Here is a 24,968-nt window from a genome sequence, read left to right as displayed (position 1 = left end):
TCTCCGCTCAGTTCAGTCCTCGTCTCCAAAAACAACCGCATGCTCAAATGCCCAGTCTCGAATAGCATCAAAGTTGCGACATGTATGCAACGTGCTGAAGTCAGGCCAGTGGCCATCATAACCATCGTAATACTTGAATGCGAAAACACCAGTATCGCTCTGGCACATTATATTATTTCGCAAAATCTCAATACAGTGATCTACAAATCAGATTAGCATTTATCAAGCGACTATAAAACTCTGACTTACCGAGATGTCCTCTCAAATCCTCTGGCTCAACCTCAATATCGCCGCCCATTTGAGAGTAATAATCCCTGTAGGTTTCTTGTCGAAGCAAGTTCAGACAGTGGAGTTGATGGAATACTTGGATACCAACACGGTAGCCTGTATGCCCTGTCTTGGGATCCTTGACCTTGAGAGACTTGGGGTCAAGACCCAGTTTGTCAAGCTCCGCTCGAGAGATCATCTGATCGCCAACATCGTATGTAACATGATTCCAGGCTTTATCAACTTCGGGGCCGTATCCGACAAACTCGGACATCTCGAGGGCTGGAGTAATGTTGTAGCGAACTGTATGGAAGTCTGCGACGCTTTCTGCAGGAGCTATTTGATGTTAAAGAGAGGTCGGCAAATGGCAGCGATAGACTGACAGTAAGGAAAGCTTGGTTGATTGCAAACGCCATTTTGTAAAGGACTGGCGCGAAGTAGCAATGAAAGGGCGAAGAATGCCAGAGAGAAAGATAGTAAAACACCATGACATATCCAGATCAAAATTGGATGTGCGCTGGATTGTGAAATGTATGGTGAAATATTGGTGTAGATTGGTAGAGGTGATAGAAGAGCATTCTTCTCATGTGTTTGTTGCTCTTCATCATCAGGAACTGGGCGGTATTTTGAATCCATTGTTGCTGCACGTATTGAGATAATTGATTGAACTTTCGAGAGGCTTAAGAAATGATTGACGTGGAGTGAGAAAATGAGGATGAAATGATGATGAAGATGAAAGTTAAATGGATGTGACGGGTTTTGAAGCAACGCTGCGTCACGGTGTATATATCAATGTCCAGAAACCCGATTCTATAATTGGTCTTCTTTGACTTGGCGTTTGGGTCTGTACAGTGAGCGGATAATCGGCTCCCAATAACAACTCTTCAAACGCCAAGACGAAACGTGAAATGGTTCGTGCGACGACAGAATCCTACATCCCAAGACTACGAAACTCGTCCAGACCGCCCACTTAAAACAATGTTCCAGTTTCGCGGGTTTGACAGATCTCGAATCAGGAATGGTAAACCATTACTCACCGAGAATACAGGCCTAGACAATATCTGTAACAGGGGTTAGTGATATTCTCAGGCAACGTGAAGCACTATACGTCGTAGCGGTCAGGGGTGGTGGCTTCTAGGCCAATCATGTGAAACCATCGAAACTTGTTTGAGTTTTATTTCCACCAATGGCGCGCCACTAATTATTTTGGCATGTCACTTCGCGATTTCGCGTTTTAGCAAACAACGACCAGAGTCTTGGGTTTCGGCCGAGGCTATAGTTTCATGATTGGCCGTTCTAACCGTCCCTACACTTTCGTCCCAAAACTATCTAGTGTGAGGCCGATGAGGGTATCAAGGAGAAGACCTTTTTTCGTATACGGCGGTTATTCCGTTGTTGACTCAACAAAGCGGCAATTCGGCATCATGTCCAACGAATCTTCAAACACTATCGGTCTTGTCTTGGCGCTTGCGTTTGACGATTCTCTGAACTTGGAGATCGAGAGAGGAGATCTATTCTAAGACACAAAGAATCTGGGGGAATGAGGGTCATCATCTCAAGTTAGGTTTTCATACCAAGATCAGAAGTATAAGAAGCTTGGCATCTTCAGCTAGAATTTTAGTCTCTTCAACCAACTCACATTTCCTTCTTCAACTATCTGAGCTTAGCTTTGCTTGACGCAAACGTTCTTCTCTTCTCATCAACTTTCAAGGCTAGTCCTACTTTATTCTACATCACTCTCATTTTACCTGCCGGTCAGAACCACTTCTACACTTTCATCACTTTATCAGTCAAGATGTATTTCTCCAACGTTGTCGTCACTGTCCTCGCCGCTCAGGCCTTCTCCCAAGACAGCCGAGTTCCTCGCTCTAGCTTTGGCCAAGTTGCTGTAAGTGCCATTACCTCATCGTGATGTATTCAAGCTAACGAGTCTCAAGGCCTTAATGGCTGCTGGAGCTCTTCCAGGACACGCTCTTGCTCTCCCTATCTTCAGCAGCGTTCAGAAACGCGAGGTTAGTGGCATCCATATCTACTAGTAGCTCACCCTTTAACAAGAACAGCCTCATCACCAAGGTGCTCAGAACAAGCAGAACAATCAGGCTCAGGGCAACCAAAACAATAACCAGGCTCAGGGTCAGAACGCCAACGCCAATGCCAACGCCAACGGATGCAACGCCAACAACAAGCGAGATGAGGAACTTGTAGCTCGTCACCACCAAGGCAACCAGGGAGGCAACGCCCAGGGCAATGCCAATGGCAACGCTAACGGCAATGCTAATGGTAATGCCAACGGTAACGGAGCTGCTGCGGCTGCTGCTAATGATTGCAACAACAATAACGCCGCTGCCAACAACAACAATGCTGCTGCTAACAACGGTAATGCCAACGGTAACGCCAACGGCAACGCCAACGGCAACGCCAATGGCAACAACAAGCGAGACCTCGAAACCCGACACCACCAAGGAGGTCAAGCAAAGGGCAACAAGGCCGCAGCTGCCGGTGCCAACCGCAACAACGCCGCCGCCGCCGCTACTGGCAACAACGCTAACAAGGTTGCCGCCGCTGGCGCTGGAAACAACGCTGCCAATGCCCAGGCCAACAACAAGTGCAAGCGAGATCTCGAGGCTCGCCACCACCAGGGAGCTCAGGGCAAGCAAAACGCTCAGGCTGCAGGTTGTAACTAAGACAATACACTTTAAAAAGTCTCTTGTAGACTTGGATATGCATAAGCAAGGCATGTAATGGTTGGGGAAAAGGAGATGGAGATTATGCCTTGGCTTGGAGTGATGGGGTGCTGGAAGTGATGGGCTGGCCCATGGATTCTGGTAATTAGAGTGCTAGTTAGAATAATAAGACTAGAGAGTTCGGTTCAACTTCGTTCTAAGACCCGTTGGTGATTTGACTTCTGATATGTGGCTTGCTTGCGGCTCATGCCGTGGCCGTGCTGGCAATGTTTCAACGTTGACTCGCTTCCTAACCGAAGCTGAGTTAGGCTTAGTCTGCTCTTTAACGATGTCTCCGCCCCTCCACTATCTTTCAGGGTCCTTCACGTGATACCCCTCACGAATGCCCTTTTCTGTCATGGAACTATATCAGGTTTTGTATAGATTAGACTAGGGCCTCCATATAGAGATTATAACTACTATACTATAGACACTGTTAAATGGACTCACTGCATATGAATATTCACCGTTTTCTCGTATTTTCTTGAGGTTACAGTGTATCAACGTGGCTTTCGACTAACTGGCCAGAACACTCTACACCCATGTCTTTAAAGTGGGCTATCAGGCCATTTCTGAAAAGTCTGCCTCTCAATCCCATCCTTTGAACCCTCTCAAAACAAAAACACCAACAAAAACATCTCATCTACATTCTTGGCAACTATCGACGAAAAAAATGCCTCCCAAGAAAGCTGAGCCCGTTATTGACAATGTCGTCGCCTTTGGCAGAGTTCGCAAGAACCTGAAGATGGGATGCGTCGGCCTTCCTAATGTTGGAAAGTCGAGCTTGTTCAATCTTTTGACGGAGCAGAGCGCTGCGGCGGAGAATTATCCTTTTTGTACTATTGAGCCTAATGAGGCGAGATGTGCTGTTCCGGATGCGAGATATGTGAGTTGAGATTCTGTGAAATAATTATGAGGGACGGGCTGATATTGATGAAATTCAGGACTTTCTTTGTGATCTTTGGAAACCTCCTTCAATGTACCCTGCTTATCTTCAGGTCACCGACATTGCTGGTCTGATCAAGGGTGCTTCTCAGGGAGAAGGTCTTGGAAATGCCTTCTTGTCACATATTCAGGCTGTTGACGGCATGTTCCATATTGTCAGGTAGGGGTTTTGTCGAACAGAGCGGTGAGGAACCAGGCTGACTTGGCTCGACTAACAGAGCATTTGATAACGATCAGGTCTTGCACGTCGACGATTCGATTGACCCTGTTCGGGACCTTGGTTAGTTCAGTACAATATCTTGAGGCAACTAAACTGACCAATGGTTCATGTAGACACCATTCAAAGCGAGCTTTGCAAAAAGGACCTCGGTATGTACTTTCTCTTCGGTAACTAAATAAAACTAACACCAATATTAGACATTCTCGCGAAGCAAATCGTCGCCGAGGAGCTTATTGTGAAGAAGGCCGGTGGAAAGTACAAGATGCTCCCTCTCTTCACTGAAACAACAACCAAGATCAAAGAAGTCAGTGAAAAAAGAACCTTAGTTGGAGAATGAGAAGAAGGCTGACACGAAATAGATGCTGGAGAACGATAAGCCAGTTCGAGATGGAAGCTGGACACCTGCCGAGATCGCCCTCATCAACGAGAAGATCCAGCTCATCACCACCAAGCCAGTCATCTACCTGGTCAACTTGACAATGAAGGACTACCTCCGACAGAAGTGCAAGTATCTTCCTGGTATTGCCAAGTGGGTTACTGAGCATGGCGGTACTCCTCGTGATATCATTCCCTTCTCCATTGAGTTTGAGGAGAAGCTTCACAGCTTGAAGGATGATCCGGATGCTCAAGCTGAGTTCCTGAAAGATATCAAGGTTAAGTCAAAGTTGGACAAGATTATCACTGAAGGATTCACAAAGCTTGGACTGCAATACTACTTTACAGGTTTGTTCAAATCTTCTGATATGGTGAAATCAACGCTGACTTGGATGTAGCTGGCGAGAAGGAGATCCGATGCTGGACTATTCCCAGGGGGTGCTTGGCACCGCAAGCCGCTGGTGCTATCCACAGCGATTTCGAGAGAGGCTTCATCAAGGCTGAGGTTGTTGCTTACCAAGACTTCCATGATCTTTGCGAAGGACAGAAGTCTATGGGTCCCATCAAAGCTGCTGGCAAGTACCGACAAGAAGGAAAGTCATACGTAAGTGCACGCAACTCGACTCACACCACATAAAGCTCACTCTTGCACTCTGCAGGTTGTCCAAGATGGAGATATCATCCACTTCCAGTTCAGTAAGCAACAACCCCCATAATGCCTCGGTCTTCTGTTGTATGCTGACTGTCTTCACTAGACGTTTCAAATAAGAAATAAGTTTATTATAACTGTAGAGGAGGTTCATGAAATTAGAAGTTACAAAGGATTCAAGTTTCTATGATAACTTATAGATTAGACACCTAAAGAATACCCAGAATGCATTTAATTTGTAATGGGATGTCTCAAGTCTCTGTTTTACATCTCTTCGCTGAAAATTGCAACGTAAGACCCCAACGTCACTGGCAGAATGGTCCAGCGCCACTGATATAGCGACAGATGGTCAGTGAGTAATAATACCATCAGTCACTGAGAGGCCATGGTAAATTGCTTTGAATCACTCTTCGGGTTCAGTGACGGCCAAGACTTTTACACTAAGAGGTCCAGTGCAGCCCTCTGTTACAAATTTCTATCAAGATTATTTATTTTATATCATCTTTTGCTCCTCTTGTGATAACAGCGATTGAATCTGTTCAGGTTTGCCAATATTATTTACAGAATAGACGCCCAGAGATAGACACGACCAAAGATGTATTTACTTCGTGATTGGCCGTTTGGTATCTCTTCGACGTGAATTACAGCATGAGTTTCAAGTGTCACTGACGTAAATATCGACATCGGTGGAGAATCATGATTCCAGTCAGTCACCAAGAGACCACAATGAATTCTAAATCACCACATTATATCCCAGAATCACTCTTGTATTCATAGACGTCGGTGATTCATAAAAATAACAGTCAGTGACTAGGAGACCGCGGTCAACTCTACAGAGTGCTTCAAGATTCAGTGACAACCAAGACATTTGCATTATTTAAGTTCAGTGCTGCCCAGTACTACCCTCTTTTCTCACAAATCACTTACAAACGTGCCACCCTCTACAAATTACAACAAAGATTGCTGATCTCGCATTGTCGTTTGTTCATCTCGTTACAATGGTGACTGAAACTGTTCGTGCCACTTACACCGAGCAAAACGCCCTAGAAAAGCTTCTGACCAGCATATTTGGTCAAGGAAATGCAACGATTACTGACAAAAAGATTTAGGTAAATTTAGTGTATACTTAGATAAGTTTAGTTAGGACTAAATGGGCCTTTAGACTAATCAATTTTTGGACCCCGATTTCCGGTCAAAAGCTTTCTTGCTCCCTAAGCGCGGGATGGGCTCAGGTGATTTGTGTTTGATGGTCTGTACGTACTACAGTGGCGGGACCTGGTGGCTTTGACCCGAGACGAGTACCCAGTCACATATTTAAGTATCGTTACACAAGGCTCTTAGCATTGAGTGTTATGCCGTCGCTTATGCTGGCCTACTCGTTGCTTATTGGCGCGGTCACTCGCCAGGAGGTCAGATAAGGTTCCGATTCAGGTAATCAATCCGAAGTAGGCTGTCAAAAGGTGAAGATAATTGGCCCAAGATTTCACAAACTGTCACACAACGGAAACCAAAGGCGAATGAGCGCTCTATGTTGCCGCATAGAGTTGACATGCGGCTACACAAGATCATCGAGGAGGATGTGATTGAGGCCTGCCAATATATTCTTGACGTGCATATTGGCTTAAAACATGGCGTAAGGAGATATGCCTGGCGTTATTGCCTTTTTCTGAATTAGTATTGCACGTTGACAAGAGCCTCATAATGGGTTATAAGAGGGCCACTCTTCACTGAATTACTAGACCAAGCCCGACTATTACCACCCCATTCATTGAACATTCATCAAACATTCATCTGTGGTTCTGTCCTTATTCGCAATGCTTCCCCGTAGCAATGACGGACCGCCAGTCATTATGGTCAGCCAAGTCGAGGCTGATGAACATCGTTCACCAGTGAAGAAGTCGACTGAGAAATACAAGTATGACGGTGATGGCCTCGTACCAATCGAAGACAAGTCTGATGACCTGGGGAAACAACTGCGAGAATATAGCGTAGAAGGTATAAATGGCCAGTTTTGGACTGACAAGTTGCTGCGACACATTCTGAATAGGGAGCGGATCAGAGCTGAACTACAACGTCCTGAACATAACTTCAAGAAGCACCAAGTCGACAGCTACGTTGACAAAATCCATCCGCGAGGCATAGCCCCCTCAGCAGACCGAAGTCCACTCGGAACGTTCCTTAAGGTCTTCGCACTCCTCGTATTACAAGAACGCTGCGGGGATTTCGGCCATTTTGTAAAGGCCGGATTCAACGACGAAAAGCTACCTATCAGGATTGAGAACAACAACACCGTCTATCCTCTTAAAGGGCCTGATGTACCCCTTGCGTGCTTCAACGGCTGGAGGACCGCGGACAAGGAATATTTTGAATCGTACCAATGGCGAATCAACACACCATATTTCAGCTCAACTGAGGGCGAGCCTTTGAAAGAACTCCAGCTAGACAAGGGCACTCAAAGGCCCTGGCGCCGGTCTCTGAAAGAGCTGAGCGGCCCCCCTATTGAGCACTCAGACAATGCGGGAGCCTTTGGAGCTGTAACTCGAGTCGACATCCACCCAACGTCACACTCATATCAGCGGCTATTGACAGGTGTGAGTAAAGATTATAGGACAAGTACTTTTTAGTCAAGAGGAACTGACCAAAGAAAATACAAGATCAACTTGGACTGCACAAAGTTTGCAATTAAAACCCTTCACATCACGGGCCATGACATTGAGTCGAAATTCAAAGAAGAGTGGGAAATGCTCAAGCGATTTAGCGGACATACTCATCCTCACTTGGTAACCGTTCTGTGTGCTTTCAGCTGCGATGAAGAAAAAAGCTTCATTTTTCCAAATGCGACTTGTGACCTGAGCGAGTATCTGGAAAAGAATGAGCCCCCAAAACAACAGAATGGAACACTTTGGATATCCAATCAACTCGTGGGACTGATGGGTGCCCTCGATACTATTCACAACCCGAGGCACCTGCACCAGGGAGTAACACAGCGCTATGGGAGACACGGTGACATCAAGTGCGACAACATTCTCTGTTTCAAGAGGTCAGGGACTCAAAACGACGTGGTTCTTGTTATCTCTGACTTCGGACTTTCAGCCTTCAACAGTGACAAGAGTCGCTCAAATATTCCTAACAAGAATGTCCCCCCGGTTCCAGGATATCGGCCACCAGAGTGTGACATTGAGGGAGGTACTATATCGAGAGCGTTTGACGTCTGGACACTCGGATGCTTGTATCTAGAACTCATCACTTGGTTCTTAGGAGGAGGTAAATACGTCGAACAATTTAGCAAGAAGAGAACGACTATATTCATAAATGGCTCAAACAACGACATCTTCTTTACTCTCAAAAGTGGCAAGAAGAAAGGGACATATGTGGCACAGGTTAAACCCGAGGTTACCGAAGTAAGAAAAATCTTTCCAAACTGAGAAGAACTCTTTTAACTCTATCAGTGGATTCTGCTGCTCCATCAGCATCCAAACTGCTCCGAGTTTTTGCACGATGCACTGGACGTTGTTGAGCAAGAGATGTTAGTGGTTCTGTCGGCTGATATCAAACGATCTCCATCTGGAAAGCTCCGGGAAGAATACGAAAGGCTATCTCAGAAATGCAACTCAAGACCCGGCTACACACAGGGAAGACCATGGGGAGATGAGAAATTGGAGATTGCTCGCAAACGAATGTCGGAACTCAACATCGCTGTTGAGGCAGTCCCCAACGAGAATGCAGAGGCACTAATTAGAAAATTCCCGTCGCAATTACCAATTCACGAGGGGAAAATCAGGAAGTCTTTGCGAACTGCAGAATTGGAGAATATTGATAACAGGTGACTAGCGACGGTAATAGGGACTCATGAGCTTGATAAGAGGTTGGACCGAAAAGATTGGGTTGAGTAGGAAATTTGTTATTATGAGGGTTTTTGCCACGATGTTATTTGACGTATTACTTGATCGTGCGCTGGATGCCATGCATGCCCTTCGTCATACACTCCACTCGTTTGAGAGATACAAAGCGGTTAATAATGTTCGACCATCGTCACCACTTGCTTCATTTTCTGGGTTTCATCCTTGTTCAATGTTAAATACAATAAAATTCTGAACTGAATATGGCATACCTCAGTCAATTCTCTAGGAATGTTACATTGAAATCTGCCTCGCTTCCACTGGATGGTCAGTAAAGGCGAAGTGATAAGGCGCACTCATGCAAAGGGAGCGCTGTGTCTTACAAGGACAGTCGCGCCTCCTCGACCAAAAATGTTGGCAAAAAACCGCTCTAATGCATCCTGATCTGTGTAGGTTGCGCGAACAATCGCAATTGCCATTGTGACGATATGAATAACAGATGCGATATTGTCAATTAGAGGATTTATGACCGAGGTTGCCAAGTGTACATGTAAATCACGAGGTCTTGTGTTCTTATGTGTAAACATGGAGACATTGAAAAAAAGAAAAAGGTCTGTCATGCGCAATTGGCCTCACTCGCTATGGTTACATTTTCATTGGCTTGACGAGAATTATTGCCTGGTCTGTGTCACCTTGCGTATGTCAATATCCATCAGCATAGCCCAGTTGCCCCGCAGGCAATAAGCAGGCGTATGGTATCATATCTCAGTTAAAGCTCTGAGAATGGGAAATGTGAGACACAGCGCCCGCCACTTCGCCTCCCAAATTACACTGATTACAGTCCCGTGCAAAAGTTCCGACACATCCGAGGTCCGGACCCCGCTTTCAATTAAACATCAACATCAACACCACAACTTCATCGCGTTATTTCTATAGGAAAAGATGCCTCGAATACGGCAAAAAACACATCATTCTCCTTGCAAAAGAACGAGGTTTGTGACGATGTACGAATCAGGTGTTCGCGTGCAGGATATCGCAGACAGTGAGGGGCTAAGTCGGCACGCGATCTATGGAGTCATTCGACGGTACCGTCACCAACAATCAGCAAAAGATTTACCTCGCTCTGGAAGGCCATCACGACTATCAGATATAGATAAAAATCATATCAAAATACTCATTGGAAGAAACGCTTTTATCTCATACCAAGAAATAATTGATTGCACCTGTTTGAACTGCAAAAGAAGCACAATTCGTCGCTGGCTTATCAATCAGAAGATACAACACAAGCTTGCACTTCGACGCCCGTTTCTCAGCGAAGAAAGTGCTCAATTGAGAAAAGCTTTCTGTGAAAAATATCGTCATGAAGATGAGTCTTTTTGGTATAGCTGGTGGTTTTCTGATGAGGTCTCTATCGACCGTACAGACGGTGACTATACCAAGTGGTCATTTTACTCTGCTGTAAGTCTAGCCCCTTCTATTTCAGAAGCTTCTTTTGACAACACCACAGGGTGAGAGACTCCATCAAGATAAGGTGCAGCCCTGTAGACGGCCTGCCAGACATTCTCAGATGTTCTTTGGTGCAATTCACTATGATAAGCCGTCTAGGATCGTCCCTCTTGCCGGCGATCCTGAGTCTGAGAGGGGAGGCGTAACAGGAAGGATTATTCTATCCTGTTTACAGTCTTATCTTCCCGGACTGGTCGAGGAAGGAGAGACTTTTCAGCACGACAACGCCCGTACATATAAATGCCGGAAAGTTCAGAATTGGCTGCTGCCCTGGGCAAGAAGAACAGGAGTCTTTCTTGCTGACTGGCCGCCATACAGCCCTGATCTCAACCCCATTGAAAATCTATGGAAAGTCCTGAAGAAGAGGATATGCGATAGATATCCTGAAATTGCTGCTTATCCAAAGTCTGCAGCAGCTTTGGCCCGGCTGATTGAAGCTGCAGAGGAGCTTTGGTCGGAGGTCGAAGATGAAGTGGTCAAAAACGTGATAAAATCGATGCCCGACCGGTTGAACGCCTGTTACAACGCAAATGGCTATTATACCAAGTATTAAACTATATTTCTGGAATCTCCTTTTAAGTCTCTACAGATTGATATATATATTATCTAAATTGAAGAATTATTGCCCATGCAATTGCAATCCGAAATGGCAGTATGAGATCGAGGTAGTTGGGGTGGATCCGGAATGTGTCGGAACTTTTGCACGCCCACTGTAACAACACAGCCCCCTAATACCCACTAAGCAGCTGCATATCTACTGCCCTTGCCTCCGTTACCAACATCTCTATAGTTGAGATAATTATCTGTATTCTTCAGTCAGACGAAATGGATTGGGCCAATGAAAATGCGATATGCTGTGAAAATGGAATCAGCAATGTATTCCGATATGAGGAGAGACCAACCACTGTGGTATGGATATCTTCGGATACAGCTGTTCGTGTTCCATATTGGAAACTACTACACATCACTGATATTGAAGCTAGAAACAACTGATATGGACACTATCAAATGACTGCGACTGGAAAAACTGGTTTGAGACTGTGAGTTCTCATCAGGGCCCCGGCAACTTAGCTTACATATTTTTAGGAATATCCAAGGCTTGATGGGAAGCATTCAGGGCTAGTTCTAATGTACGGTCCTTTTCTTGTATGTTTTGGTTATTGAATCTGACACTTCTTTTCAGTCTAGCAAGGCGAAGCGGCGAACCAAAGATTGATCCAGTCAAGAGGGTCGAGTCAGATGAATGGATTAAATCGATTAACAAAGCAACAACCGTCGAACCAGCATCGGCGGGTGCATTACGAGGGACTGGTGGAAAGCGAAACCTACGGAAACTACCCTTCTGAGATCGAACTTTTACGGAAATTGCGAGGAAGTTTTATATTCACGATTCAATTATTCGAATCGTGAGCCGCGCAGATGTCTCTGAATTTTCAGCTGCATCGTTGGAGATGGGAGAGTCACCTGCTAATGGTATGTTGCCTCTTTGTAAAAGTGAACTCAGACCTTTTCTCATAGTGCTCCAGTGTATAACATCCGAACCTCAAACGCCTGGGATCAGGATCTTGCAGTATCAGCGACACACTTCCCGCATTGCGGCTTAACGTTCGCCATCATGTTTGGCTGCACTCTATCAGTCGAAGCAGAAGTGTTGACACGTCTCACCGCGGCTACCTACGAGATTTCCCACCCTCTTTTAGTGCCGAGTATTATAGTTGAGATCGAGCGAAAACGCCATTTGCCTATCGTTGAAGACACTCTTGATGAACTTGAAGCACGAATTCAGGAGCTTGATGAAGATCCCGAGTCTCTGCAGGGTGTAGCCGAGGCGGAAAAGACAGCTCGCAAAGAGGCAAAGAGATCGGCGTGGCTGGATATGCTATACCTCCGCAATCAGCTGATAAGTTGGAACACCTGTTTGGAAGCACTATACAAGCATATAAACCTCCTGAACCGCACAATACCCCAAGAAAAGAACATGCGGTTTCAGTATAGGAATGAGTATACTGGGGATTTGGGCGAAGACGAAGGCAGTTTTTCAGATTTTGACTCGTATTCGAGTGGCTCGAACAGCGACCTGTCTCTAGCAGATATCTCGCCAGATGCTCATACAAAGGGCACCAATATTTCACAAGTCATTTACGAAGTGCCACAAGCATACAGCTATCCGAAGCCCAAGTCTGAGACTTTGATGCTTTCAAAATCGCATATGAGACGTACCGGCGCAAAGATTCGAGGCAGACTCCAGGAGATTATAAAAGACTATAATGAGAAGATCCGGGAATGCACAACCGGGGTTGAGGGTATGGTCATGGCGACGCAATGGGTAAGCCGTAATCACATGTCCAGTCTGAGTATTGCTGACCAAACGTAGGCTCAAGGGGAAACGAACGTGGAAATAGCACTAGCGACGAGCCAAGACTCTCGGCATATGCGCTCTATCGCCCTCGTTACCATGATATTCTTACCAGGGACATTCTTTGCAGTAAGTCATCTTCCTCCAGTTAAGTTCCTGGGCCTGACTGTGATTCCAGAGCATATTCTCGATGGGGTTCTTTGAATGGAAGGGTATGGATGGGACCGTAGTCGTTTCTCAGTCCTTCTGGATCTACGTCGTCCTTGCAGCAGGCTTTACAGCTCTTACGGTAGGAGTGTGGTGGTATCTTGGAGTCTATCGCTATAAAAGACATCGAAGCATGGTGTCATCATTAAGCCAAAGGGGCGCTTCAAACTTGAGACACTTGGGTCTACTACTGGCTCGAAGGCAGCAGTAAGTAGAGCCCTGAGTGATTTCAATCACGATACGCATGCAATAAGTTAAGGCTCCCGGATCAATCTAACTATATGTAAGAAGCTTCAGGCTATAAGGCGGAAGGTTTCGAAAGTGCCTGAGTAGTCTCAGTCACTACTCCCTAGAGATCAAGATATTCAGTTTCACAGGACTCACTTCACTGATAAGATATGACTTACGTTCTCAAGAAAAAGCCTTGGTCTGAAAAGGTGTTCTTACCGACTTCAAGAATCTATACAACATCTCTGACTCTAATGAAGTTCACATCTATATATCTAATCCTTTGACATGTCTACTCTACCATCCATGTTAACTCCCGCGGCTGATGGCAAAGCTCCTCTTTTTACAACGCTCATACAAAGTCGTCTACGAAGTAATTAGCTCTTTGGGAGCATAAGAATATTTTGTGGTGCTATACTAACCACATTGAACTGCTCAGCAGTTTCGATCTCATAGATGTTATGTCGCATCTGAAAGTTCATTAGTCAAAGAATCAAATCTATAGAATGTTTGAGGTCTTACATCGACAGTGAATTGAGCACCAGGACCAAGAAGATCTCTAAGCTCTTGAACGAGCCGACGGGGAGACGCATGATGCGTATGGAATTCGGTTCGGACTGACAGTTCTGAGGACATTTGAAACAGATGCCTATTTTAGGGCTGATAACCGATGGACAAACGTGGATAGGGGAAACGGGGCAGATGTGAAGGGACAACACACATCCTACTTGGATGGGGCAACTTCACACTAGAAATAGTTAAGTAGGTGACACTGCTCTGGAAATTTGCCCATCAATCAGAAATGTCCAGCGCAGCCGTAGGCTGTCGATTGAATACGATTACGCCCACCTGTATCATAAATAGCCTCGCTTCGGTAACTGGTGGCGAAGCAGTCTTTGGAGGAGAGGGTCACACGAGAACATCGGATGCAATCAGCTGAGCCAGAGGTAACGCAAAAGGACTGTTGGAAAAATCAGGCTCTCGAAAAGCAGAGAAATACCTCAGCTGACGCCTTGGTGGTCCGCGCTGGTGCGCACTTTTCGCATTTCCGGCTTTGCCGCCATATTCGGCGCTTATGCCCACATCATTTTCTATTCATACTTCGCTTTTGAACAAACGAGGGCACTTGTAGGCTGGCGGTGTGTTGGTGGCGGAGATGTGATACCCTTTGGGCGCGCACAGAAGAATCAGGCTGCGAGTCCAGCGTTGTGACTGGTGCACCGGAACGATGATGACAACAGTCCTGCAGCAAGCTGAAAACTCTTGTCCTTCCTGCATGTCTTGACTCGTACCAACTGAGAGCAAAAGAATTACCAGGGGCTTGAAATGCTCATCGCAAGCCTGGCGTCAATGGTGGCGAAGCCACAGCGCGTATTTCATAAGGGCCTGAGTTGATCGAAAATGCAGACCGTACTTGTCATTGGTCATTTGTCTCAGTATCTCAATTGTTTACTAATGCCTATCGCCGGAGTGGCTTTGCCACTCGAACTTGGTTGAAATGTCGGTTGCAATCTGCAGGTTCATAACACCCTTACATTCTTACTCGGCAACACCAACAGTTTATTGGCTGAGAAAGGTCAAAGCACTGTGCAGCAAATGGCTCACCGGCTCTTTTTCACATCTACCGGGCGTTTTCAGCCTCATGAACCGAGTTTGGGAATTCGATGGCTTTGAACCGCCATAAAAGAGCTTTGTGTGTCCAAGATCAGGCTCGAAGACAAATCAGGTGAACCATCACACAATAGCCTTCTGGTACGATTGGCAAAGGGTGTTATAACTAACTAACGAGGCTTTCCAAAATGGAAGAAGTATGTGCATCCATTGTGAGACCCTGTGAGTGGTTACGAGGCGACTGACTCTGACACACATGATACAGTCACACGAATCATTATCACTCCACTCGCCAGCATCTGATCATGTCTCTCCAACGAGTCACGTCTCACCAAGGCGCAAGTCGGTAACTTTTAGCGACGACACGTACGAGCCTGCCGATGCCGGTACTACCGTGGAAAATACTCGGCCAAGTTCACCAACGTCAGCTGACACGCAACCCTCCATTCCGCATGCCATTTCTGAGGAACCGAACGGAGACAAAAGTGATTCCGCAAATTTTCGTGAGAATACTTTGGGAAATTTGATCAGAGAGGAGTTACTTGAGCTCCACGATGAAAACCTCGAGTCATTTTTACCGAGAGACCGTTTAGATGAGATTCTCACCGAAGAGACAATTAAGCGAACTCTTGAAGAAGAGGGAAAGTTCCCGAAAGAACGACTAAATGTCATTGTGCAAGAGATCTTGAGTCCTTCAACTTCCAACCAAAACGTGCAACCATATCTCAGATCTCGGAAGGTGATATTGGTGATATTGTCACTTATAGATCGAGTCTCGACTATTGAACGCTTTATCAAGGAGGACATTTGTGATTATGATCTGCCTTTCCGCTATGTCCGAGAAACAAAACCACAGAGTGGCGATCGACGGCGGTGGGTAATGAAAACAAGTGACTTTGAAAGGGATCCTCGGCCGATCTTGCTCTTCAGTGAATGGAGGGATTACCAGGCAGAGTCCTTCGAAGACCAACAGTGGAGGATACACGTTCCTGTTTTCAGCCTCAGCAGGGAAGGCATTCGCGAACCAACACATTACTCTTTGGCACAAAAGGCGATCACTCCATATTTGACTCGTAAGGGGGTTGGCAGAGGCGGCTTCAGCTTTGTAGACAAAGTGGAGATCCATCATGGTCATATCGATCCAAAGGGCTCAGTAAGTAGTTCTTCCTTTCTAAGTTCAATTACTGGCTGTTTCATCTCTTACTAAAGACAGTCAAATACAGAAAACAGTATTCGCCATTAAGAGATTGGAGACTTCGACAAAGTCAATGTTTGAACAAGAGGTGTCAGCCCTTAGCCGATTTGCAGACAAAGAGCATCCTCACTTAATCAGGCTACTTTGGACCTTCTCGTTAGGATCAACCTATCACCTGGTGTTTCCATGTGCCGACGGAAACCTGATGGACTTGTGGAAAGAGCACAAGTCTCCACTCGCAAGGAAAAAAGATCATGGTACGGCAATTTGGTTCGCAAGACAATGCCTAGGAATCGTTGAAGGCCTCAAGATGATTCATCAGGATACCGACCATGAATCAGACGAGCCAAAAAGGCATGGCCGACATGGAGATCTCAAACCAGAAAACATCCTATGGTTCAGAGACTTCAACAGTTCCAAGGAAGGTTACAGCCTGGGTACGCTGAAGATATCTGACTTCGGCCTTGCAAGATTCCATGGAACGAACTCAAAATCCCGGATCAACACAGAAGGAGTCGGGGGGTCTCCAACTTACAGAGCACCGGAGTACGATGTTCACAATGAGGTTTCTCAGAGTTATGATATCTGGTCGCTCGCATGTGTCCTTCTCGAGTTCGTTACATGGTATCTCAAAGGCTGGGATGAAGTCGAGAACTTTTCCAGATCTCGGAAGAATGAGGACCGGAACTCAATGGTAGGAGAGGACATTTTCTTCAATTGCAAGCAGACGAAGACCACGATAAGCGCGAACGCGAAGATGTCTGTTGCGGAGGTATGGCATCCTCGCCTTTTGATTATGAGCATTACTAACTTAAGCTAGGAGGTCCAAAGCCTATATGAGCATCCGAACTGTTCAGATTTTACACTAGAGCTTGTGCAGCTTATACAAACAAAACTCCTTCGAATGCATCCTGATGCACGAAACAGATGTTGTGATGCCTATGAAGAACTGAAGAAGTTCTTCGATGACTGCTGTCGATATCCTGAGTACTGTCTGAAAAGGATCAAGGCACCACCTGCGAGGAGAAATACAGAGATTTCACTTTTAGGGCCAGTGGAACTGCCTCGACCTAGGCCAAGATCATTGGGCGAGGATATACCGCCGCAATTCGCCACGCGGCTAGGTTCCGGGTCTCTGACTCCGCGATCTAGACCAGGATCTCCGGCATTATCAAGGAGTCCATACATTCCAGAAGAGACTTTGGTCGAGGAGTCAAATTCTCAAGTGGAAGAATCAGTATCGAATAACGAAGTCCATGACGTTCTGTCCCCAGCCGCTACCCCGAGTTTAGACAAGCCAATAGTTGACACAAACGCGCACATTTATGGTCCGAATATTCATCAGCAAGATACACAGACGCGAGATTCCAACACGACAAGAACCCCAATTGGCAATAACGTTACAGATGTTGACACATTGCAAGGGAAGGAAGAAGCTCAAGGTGCGCAAACACATGACGTACCTAAAAAGCAGTCGGATGAAACAAGCTCCCAGAGCGGGTCAAACATCGAGCCCAATTTGGGCCAACCCCAGGAGGAAGGTTTAGTGAAGAGCCCGTTGGGACGGTTTAAGAGGTGGAGAATGAAAACTATGGCTATTATTTGCTGCTATAGATAGAATTCCACATATGTACTCAGAGTTGTATAAACAGGCATCAGCAGCAGAAATACAAAGATAAGTGTACACAGACTGGAAGAGGTCACATCATGGTTGATGAGTGCACAGCAGGTCAGCCAACAAGAACTCTATTATTAATTACTTATTGAGCAACATGTAACTCTAGATAGCAACGGAGATCAATCTTGGTATCGCATCGACAAAGAACATAGGTTGAAAGCCTCTCAAAGATCGGTTGAGCCAGCAGGCCAGGCGATGTCAGCACCCCAGTGATGTTTGTTGACAGGGTCTTTCTGATAAATGTTTACTTCAAGAAAATTGTTGTGGCCACGGCACTTGTAGTTCTTATAGCTGGAAGGACTCTTAGTATCATCGACTTGGCTGTCATGACATAGTCTAGAAGTATTCACTTACGTATTGGCCTTCTTGAAGTTGGCCTGGATCAAGTATTGTTCAGACTCTTCGATGTATTGCCCTTCGGACGAGTCTTGAGGGATGAAGTACCGTTTAGACTCGAGTGGGCCAAAGTTGACTTATCTAACAAGCTGAACCGCATAAGATGGGTCGAGCTGGGAGAGGTCATGCTGGATATCACCGGTATCGAGAGTAGATTCCTTGGGAGAAGACCCCCATGACATGAAGCTGTTGAACTTAGACTGATGGGAGAGATACTGAGAGCGATAAGGCTCAATGGTATCACAGCGGAAAAGTGTAGACATTCTGGATGTATGTAATAAGATAGAGTGATGAAAGGACGAAGAATCACCGAAGAAGAATCATAGCAAGTGCTGAATATTTATGTCTTCTTGTCAAGCTGGCTGTCCTTTGATGGTTAGCCAACTGCCAATTCACTACCAGTATGTGATTGGCCTAGCTGGTCGGATGCCACTATCATCATCTCGCAGATTCTGAGGCCTAGCCGGCAGTTTGGCCAATCGGCCATCCTAAATTCATCCGCCACATGCGATTGGCCGCACTCGTCTAAACTGAAATGGTTTACATAAAGCTATTTTGGTGTGCGGATAGTTGAACCTTTCTCTTCCTTCTTCACGGTTGACCCTGGTGGTACTTCCGCAGCCACTCGTTGCATCCACTTCTGTCGCCAACTGTCTAGATTCCTTTGCAAATTCTTCAGCCGTTGAGTTCTCTCTTCCTCTACTGTCTTTCCTCAGTAGGCTAGCACATCACCAAGTCCCCAAGGGGTCTTTTATTTGTAGTCAAGGCTAGTTAGGGCCACCGGAACTAGAGAGGTCATTTCACCAACGCTATCACGAACATCGAGGTCCCCATTTCATTGACTCCAGCTGGACTCGATCCGGAAACGCGGGTCCTTTGCCTCCCTATGATTGGGGGTATTCAAGTACTACTACTCAGCCTGCTGGACAGCGCCCACAAGTTGAAGAAGATTCACGGCTAGACTATGTTGTTGAGAGTCACAACTCTCACGAAAATGACAAGAGTCAGGGTGGCGTGTCTTCTACAGGCGCTCAAAATTGCACGAGTGTCCAGCTGTTCTTGTTACCAAAAAGCTGTATACCTGAGTCCTCAGTCTCTGATACCTATGATAGTACTAACGCTAAGACATACGAACAGTGCTCATCTCAAGACTCACACAAGACTATTCAAATGCACCAAGACTGGTTGCAATGCAAGTTTGGTACTTGGGAAGGATTGTACCCGCCACGTCAATGAACATCATGGCTTTACTTGATGGTATTGTAGCTTTCCGGGATGAACGTACTAAATGGCTCGCGATGGGACGGCGCGGAGAACCAACGTTGAAAGGCATGCAAGGACATGGCATAAGCAGCAGGATCCAACTTTATAGCGTAAGTAGCTATTTCGCCATTGGAAATAATGTTACCGTTGTTTGAGTAAGCTTTCTGTGGGTTCCTGCTTCAATGCCTTGGATCTTAGATAACATACTGGGGGGACTTTTGATAATTGCCTGGATAGGAAGGAGGTCGAGACGAGTGACAAAGGATGAGTCACAAGTAAGATTGTCAATTTCTTATAAATAACGTGGGTTGATACAGCCTGATGTTATTGACACCAAATGTTCCGAACATCGAAATAGCAACACAGCCCTTTTAGAACTTCCATTATTAGCACTTCACTACTGAAATGTCTTCTCAGACACAGTTGCAAGACATACCGCCCTTGCCCTTGTCACTCGCCCCTTCAATAGCAGCCCATTCGCTGTCAACGCCAGACTCTTTACAAATTGAGATTGATCAAACAACTCATCGTCTTGAACTCCTCAATTTCTTCCATATTCCACCTTCATCTAATATTCTCGAGATTGGGTGCGGTCAAGGCACATGCACCGTTGTCTTGGGTCATGTCATTGGGGAAGATGGCCATGTTGACGCCATCGACCCCGCACCTCTTGATTACGGTGCACCATACACCCTCGGCCAAGCACAAGAACATATCGCCAAAGGCCCTTTGAGCGGTCGTGTAAAATTCTGGCAGAATCAGCTCGAGGATTTTCTGCAAAAGACCGGAGACAAGGCGTGGGACTATGCAGTCTTTGTGCACTGTTTATGGTACCTCGATGCACCTGAAACCCTTGCACGTATGCTCCGAGCGTTGAAGGGACGGGTGAACAGAATCTGCATCGCTGAGTACGCCATGAAGGCATCTGAGCCAGCCGCTGTCCCTCACGTTCTTGCTGCTTTGACGCGGGCTACACTTGAGGCACAAACGCCAGAGAGCGAAGCGAATATCCGCTGTCTGCTGAGCCCACCTGATATCAAGAATATTGCTGGCGATGCTGGCTGGAAAGTTGAACGAGAGACGGAAATCGTGCCGCATGAGGGACTGCAAGATGGAGGCTGGGAAGTTGGAGATGTGAAAAGTGCGAGTTTTCTTACTGGCGTTGAAGAATACGTTGCGGATAGCAAGATTAAGGTTGTTGTTAGGAGTGGTAGAGAGGCTGTTATAAGAGCTGTTGAAGGGCTCGACGGTAAAAAGGTGCGGACAATGGATGTCTGGGCAGCAACATTGGTTGAAACAGATTAAAGGAAGATTTCGAGTATAAAGGGCTATAGTGAGGATAGAACAACTCAAAGTACTAGTTCGCTTGTCAGCTCAAGAGTTCGTCCCCAACAACACCGTCGTGAGGTCTGATTTCCATTGTTAAGGCAAACATGAGGCCCAGATCGGGTGATGGCAGAAACTTGCTACATGTAGGAGACGGATTCTCGTCTTCATACATAACCAAGTATGTCATAAACAAAATCGAAACCAAGCTTGGGTTGTTAGTACTCAAGGACATGCTTAGAGAAAGGAATGAAGCCGGGAGAACACCAAGAGAGCAGGTAGAATACAGTGATGATCTAGAAACTGTGGAGATTTTGGACGCAGGGATGAAAAAGTTCGAAATGCTGGATTGAAGAAATTGAAAGTCTTGGGCTAAGTTTCGATACTAATTCCTCATTTCCTTTTCCTACGAGGACTGCTGAAGACCAACGCCTTGCAACTTAACCCCTTCCACAAAATTGACCGGAGGAGTGTACGCCTTCCTGCCATGCGTGACATATGCAATGGCGGCGATGATGATAACGCCAGCCCATATCAAAGGTGCCCAGTTCGCTGAGGCAGTATCGACAGGCAAGGTAAGTGGAAAACAGCAAAGAATGACAATGAACAAGCTGTAAAGCACAGAAAATGCATTGATCGCCAGGCCAAAGCGACCCAGGCTCCAGCGGGCAGAGGGAAGCTGCTCGCCTCTGATGCGCTTGAGGAGTACGCAGCCAATGCTGAGAAGGTATGTGCTCATGATGCCGAGTGTTGAGAGCGAGACTAAGACTGTGAATGCAACGTCGGAACCAATTTGGATGAGACTGAGGAGAGCGGCGCCGATGGACATGAGATAGACTGCGTTGAAGGGCATATGCCATTTCTTGTCCCTGAAAAGCTGTTAGGATAAGATATACGCAGTTGATGTCTGAACTTACATATGGCCAATCCATTGAGAGCCTGGAAGTCCCTTATCTCTCGCAAACGCCCATGTCTCACGAGCGCAAGTCGCAAGAGTCGTGATGTTGCCAAGGTAGACCAAAAGCCAAAGGATAACATTGAAGAACAAGTTCAGACCTTGAGATCCGGTGCGATCGAAGAGGGCGATGAAGGGCCAGTCTGCCTCGATGATGGGGTCAAGAGGACCAATGCAGAACAGCATGGTTATCAGCATGATGAATCCGAAGAAGACATTGCCAACGTATGACCACCAAATCGCGCGTGGGACAACAATCGAAGCGTTCTTCACTTCCTCTGACAGATGGACGATACTGTCTGAACCGAAGCAGCACCAGAGAACGTAGATCTGCGATGAGATGTAGGCAAAACCCATATTATCCCATCCGCTCTGGTCAGTGAACTGCAGAAACACGTCGTGTGCGTCGTTCTTGTCGCAAAGGACCCAAAGAGGTATCATGACCGCAAAGAATCCAAGCAGATGGCCAATCAAGCTTGCTGTCTCGAGCTGAGGGAAGAATGCGGTACCCCAGGTGTTGAAAGCGATAGTGACGATGATAACAGCCCACATGATAAGAGCAATCTGCCACGTCGTAAATGCGAAGTCAGGCATGGTAACGTTAATACACGCCTGCACCTGAAAAGCGATAGTATAACAACTACTCGCAAAACTAGCCAGCCATCCCAGCGTCGTCATCCAACCCGAAGCATAAGACAGAACTTTCTGATACCTCGGCGGTGAAAACTCGCTAACCCAATGGTACTGACCACCCGAAGTCGGCGCCATAGAAGCCATCTCCGCCAAACTCGCGACAACAGCAGAATACGCTGTAGTCGTAGTAACAAAACACCAGAAAACACCAGCGTATCCACCGTTCGTAAAACCCGGCGCAAGCGATATCAGCACAAATTCCCACGTCGCCATGTAAATAGCTACAAAGCCAATTGACGACCACAGCGAAAACGTTCGTTTGAACTGCTGTTTCTTGCCAAGACGCTGCATGTCCAAGTGATCTTGGTGGTCGTTGTGAAAGCCATCTTGATCGAGTTCTGTTTCGTCGGGGAGGAGTTTGTTCGCTTCTTTCGAGGGACCGACGGCGGCGGAGGGGTCTGTCGACGATTTAGATGAATCGTCAGCCATTTTGGCGACTGGAAAAGGACGATGAGGATGAGGAGAAATTTAGAATTTAGGTGGCGAGCACTATTTATTAGGTCTTACAGGGGAAGAGATTGAGCTTTAATCCTTATCGAAGCCACCGATGGAAGCCCCGCAGTGACTGATGAGTACTTTCATGCGTTATAATGTACTAGCAAGTCTCGGCAATATGTTAGGACACTCTTGGTAGTGCTAGGTACTGTTGACCAACCAATTTCGACGCCGGAGGCGGCCCGAAGGTCAAGATCCATAAAATGCGTTACACTAAGATCAAACAAACGTAGATCGTCCGAAGCTGCGGGTCTGCTAAGGCTGAAACTGCTATTTGAGGAAGCTGCAAACAGCCGCGGTTCCATTGGCTTTGCCTTTCACATAAAGACAGTAAAATATCTTTGATCGCCAATTGCGGTTCAGTCACCAGTATTTAGTGATGTCTTGATGTCGAAACTGTCATGTCACCGCTCAAACAGAACGATGGATATACTAAAGCACCACTTTAGCTACTGTCTTCCCTGGTCGCATCTCTGCTCTTCACTTTCTCAATGATTCGCACCAGTGGGTTTTCCCTCGCCTCCTCTAGGTCTTCTTGTTCAATCTCCAATTTTGATCCACTTAGCAAACCTTTGAGATAGCTCTCCACCTCCCAACTCCTCTCCCAAGGCTGATCCTCAAATTTCAGCGCTGAGTCGAATGAATCTTTCTTTGAAGCAGGCCCTTTCACAAACGGGTCTGCTCCTCTTTCGACCAAAAACTCAACAATCTCCCAGTTTTGGTGGTGAACTGCTCTCGACAGTGCTGTGCCGCCTGAATAAGTTACACCGTTGATGTCAGCGCCGCGGCTCAAGGCCATCTCCATCAGAGGTCTCCAGTCTTCCTGCGCCCCTGGGATTGGATAACAGTGCAGTCTCTTAATAGCGCCATGTAGTGGGCGTGAGTATTCTGGGTGGGCGCCGTGCTCGAGAAGCATCTCCACCACAATCGTTGGACTCTTCTCGACGGCAAGGTCTAGCGCTAGGCCAGAGGTGCGATCCATTGGAGGCGTGGCTTGCTCACCCCAATTTCGTGTTCTGCCACATTTAAACGGTGCAAGATCTGGATCTGCGCCGTGTTCAAGAAGAAAACGGGTGATATCGACATCTTGAACGCAGTGATGTATAGCGACTCCAAAATACCCATCTCGGCTAGGAATCTGCTGATTAGGATGATAGCCGTGCTGAACACATAACTCGAAGAGCGGTAGGGAAAGGTTATTGCAAGCCTCCTTCACCACTTCACCGTTCAGAGGAGTCCATCTTTCGTTGAGCAGGTAGCGAACTACTTCAACCCGATTGGCCCTCGCTGCAAACACCAAGCCGTCTTGGAGTCCCATCTGCTGAAGGTCTTCTAACAGTTCTCCATCTTGCGTCCAAGCCTTGACTTGATCAAGCAATCCTTTATCACATGCAACCATAAAGGGCCTCACCTTTTCCCTTTTGCAGGTCTCGGCCCGAGTGTAGACTAACCAATAGCTGCAAGCTGGGAGAGGGAGAGGTAGGGGTGGAAGGTTAAGCTGTTCAAAGTAGTTGTATATCATGAGTCTCAAAGGCTCTCTAGCCTCATCATACCTCGCGCCATCTCTGGTGATAATATCCTCAAATACTTGGACATCCTCCTGACTCCAGTTCCGTGAGCCACGTGCATACAGATACTTGATTCGCACTTCATCTTCTTTACTGCGAAAATATCGGTCAGGCTGATATGGTGGGATGCTCGCAGAGTTGGGGCTGGAAGGGCCTCGAAAGCAATAATAGTATTGAACTGGTTTGATACCATGGGGCATCATGTGGCGACTTCTGTATATCATTCTTGCCATGATTGCGGCTCAGGCTCTGAAATGCTGACGTCTTTGTTTTTCGTATAGATGTTTCAACTTGCCGCAAGAAATCAGCTCATCAGCTTGGTGTTGATGCCTCAGGCGCCATCTCTATGGCTGCCTAAAGCACGTCTCTTATGCCGATGTGTTGTATCATGTATATTGCCATTATCCGCGTTGGTCCCCAAATTATATTTTGTGTAACTACAATAAACATCATTTTGCCGAAAGAAAAGCAAT

At 46.5% G+C, this 24,968-nt stretch overlaps 10 protein-coding genes across 10 annotated transcripts; 6 read left to right on the top strand and 4 right to left on the bottom strand.

Annotated features, from left to right (window-relative positions):
• Positions 1-12: 12 nt before the first annotated feature.
• Positions 13-903, bottom strand: BKA55DRAFT_697814 (uncharacterized protein; the record flags this gene model as incomplete). Its single annotated transcript, XM_046200444.1, has 3 exons — positions 13-200; positions 250-603; positions 651-903. 3 exons carry the CDS (start codon positions 901-903, stop codon positions 13-15), a joined length of 795 nt encoding a protein of 264 aa, XP_046041754.1.
• Positions 904-2,062: 1,159 nt separating this feature from the next.
• On the top strand, positions 2,063-2,951 carry BKA55DRAFT_546530 (uncharacterized protein; the record flags this gene model as incomplete). The annotated part of the gene is made up of 3 exons (XM_046190928.1): positions 2,063-2,155; positions 2,205-2,279; positions 2,328-2,951. The coding sequence occupies 3 exons, from the start codon at positions 2,063-2,065 to the stop codon at positions 2,949-2,951; spliced, it is 792 nt and encodes a 263-aa protein (XP_046041753.1).
• A 651-nt stretch (positions 2,952-3,602) lies between these two features.
• Positions 3,603-5,403, top strand: BKA55DRAFT_656563 (P-loop containing nucleoside triphosphate hydrolase protein). Its single transcript, XM_046197456.1, has 9 exons — positions 3,603-3,876; positions 3,935-4,095; positions 4,154-4,215; positions 4,269-4,304; positions 4,353-4,459; positions 4,515-4,878; positions 4,929-5,134; positions 5,190-5,226; positions 5,286-5,403. The coding sequence occupies exons 1-9, from the start codon at positions 3,664-3,666 to the stop codon at positions 5,303-5,305; spliced, it is 1,206 nt and encodes a 401-aa protein (XP_046041752.1). The 5' UTR covers positions 3,603-3,663; the 3' UTR covers positions 5,306-5,403.
• Positions 5,404-6,993: 1,590 nt separating this feature from the next.
• BKA55DRAFT_697811 (kinase-like domain-containing protein) lies at positions 6,994-9,006 on the top strand (the record flags this gene model as incomplete). The annotated part of the gene is made up of 3 exons (XM_046200443.1): positions 6,994-7,770; positions 7,834-8,580; positions 8,629-9,006. 3 exons carry the CDS (start codon positions 6,994-6,996, stop codon positions 9,004-9,006), a joined length of 1,902 nt encoding a protein of 633 aa, XP_046041751.1.
• Positions 9,007-11,349: 2,343 nt separating this feature from the next.
• Positions 11,350-13,298, top strand: BKA55DRAFT_697809 (uncharacterized protein; the record flags this gene model as incomplete). The annotated part of the gene is made up of 8 exons (XM_046200442.1): positions 11,350-11,457; positions 11,508-11,564; positions 11,611-11,654; positions 11,708-11,817; positions 11,872-11,997; positions 12,051-12,850; positions 12,899-13,009; positions 13,059-13,298. 8 exons carry the CDS (start codon positions 11,350-11,352, stop codon positions 13,296-13,298), a joined length of 1,596 nt encoding a protein of 531 aa, XP_046041750.1.
• Positions 13,299-13,667: 369 nt separating this feature from the next.
• Positions 13,668-13,951, bottom strand: BKA55DRAFT_697808 (uncharacterized protein; the record flags this gene model as incomplete). The annotated part of the gene is made up of 3 exons (XM_046200441.1): positions 13,668-13,681; positions 13,734-13,785; positions 13,838-13,951. The coding sequence occupies 3 exons, from the start codon at positions 13,949-13,951 to the stop codon at positions 13,668-13,670; spliced, it is 180 nt and encodes a 59-aa protein (XP_046041749.1).
• Positions 13,952-15,114: 1,163 nt separating this feature from the next.
• On the top strand, positions 15,115-17,739 carry BKA55DRAFT_546526 (kinase-like domain-containing protein; the record flags this gene model as incomplete). Its single annotated transcript, XM_046190927.1, has 4 exons — positions 15,115-15,123; positions 15,192-16,079; positions 16,150-16,893; positions 16,942-17,739. 4 exons carry the CDS (start codon positions 15,115-15,117, stop codon positions 17,737-17,739), a joined length of 2,439 nt encoding a protein of 812 aa, XP_046041748.1.
• Positions 17,740-17,963: 224 nt separating this feature from the next.
• Positions 17,964-18,458, bottom strand: BKA55DRAFT_599777 (uncharacterized protein; the record flags this gene model as incomplete). The annotated part of the gene is made up of 3 exons (XM_046196440.1): positions 17,964-18,090; positions 18,154-18,251; positions 18,282-18,458. 3 exons carry the CDS (start codon positions 18,456-18,458, stop codon positions 17,964-17,966), a joined length of 402 nt encoding a protein of 133 aa, XP_046041747.1.
• A 552-nt stretch (positions 18,459-19,010) lies between these two features.
• Positions 19,011-20,763, top strand: BKA55DRAFT_681331 (S-adenosyl-L-methionine-dependent methyltransferase; the record flags this gene model as incomplete). The annotated part of the gene is made up of 3 exons (XM_046198247.1): positions 19,011-19,270; positions 19,333-19,568; positions 19,876-20,763. The coding sequence occupies exons 2-3, from the start codon at positions 19,386-19,388 to the stop codon at positions 20,761-20,763; spliced, it is 1,071 nt and encodes a 356-aa protein (XP_046041746.1). The 5' UTR covers positions 19,011-19,270; positions 19,333-19,385.
• A 427-nt stretch (positions 20,764-21,190) lies between these two features.
• On the bottom strand, positions 21,191-24,695 carry BKA55DRAFT_528684 (amino acid permease-domain-containing protein; the record flags this gene model as incomplete). Its single annotated transcript, XM_046189018.1, has 3 exons — positions 21,191-21,653; positions 21,702-22,869; positions 23,489-24,695. The coding sequence occupies 3 exons, from the start codon at positions 24,693-24,695 to the stop codon at positions 21,191-21,193; spliced, it is 2,838 nt and encodes a 945-aa protein (XP_046041745.1).
• Positions 24,696-24,968: the final 273 nt, after the last annotated feature.

Source organism: Fusarium redolens, assembly GCF_020744475.1.
Source record: "Fusarium redolens strain MPI-CAGE-AT-0023 chromosome Unknown BKA55scaffold_30, whole genome shotgun sequence".
Taxonomy (NCBI): Eukaryota; Fungi; Ascomycota; class Sordariomycetes; order Hypocreales; family Nectriaceae; genus Fusarium; species Fusarium redolens.
This window is presented reverse-complemented; position numbering and strand designations above follow the sequence as displayed.

Coding starts and splice junctions, on each gene's coding strand:
- BKA55DRAFT_656563 (XM_046197456.1), top strand. CDS start 3,664: ATGCCTCCCAAGAAAGCTGAGCCCGTTATTGACAATGTCGTCGCCTTT. Junction 3,877..3,934: donor CTGTTCCGGATGCGAGATAT/GTGAGTTGAGAT, acceptor GATGAAATTCAG/GACTTTCTTTGTGATCTTTG. Junction 4,096..4,153: donor GGCATGTTCCATATTGTCAG/GTAGGGGTTTTG, acceptor CTCGACTAACAG/AGCATTTGATAACGATCAGG.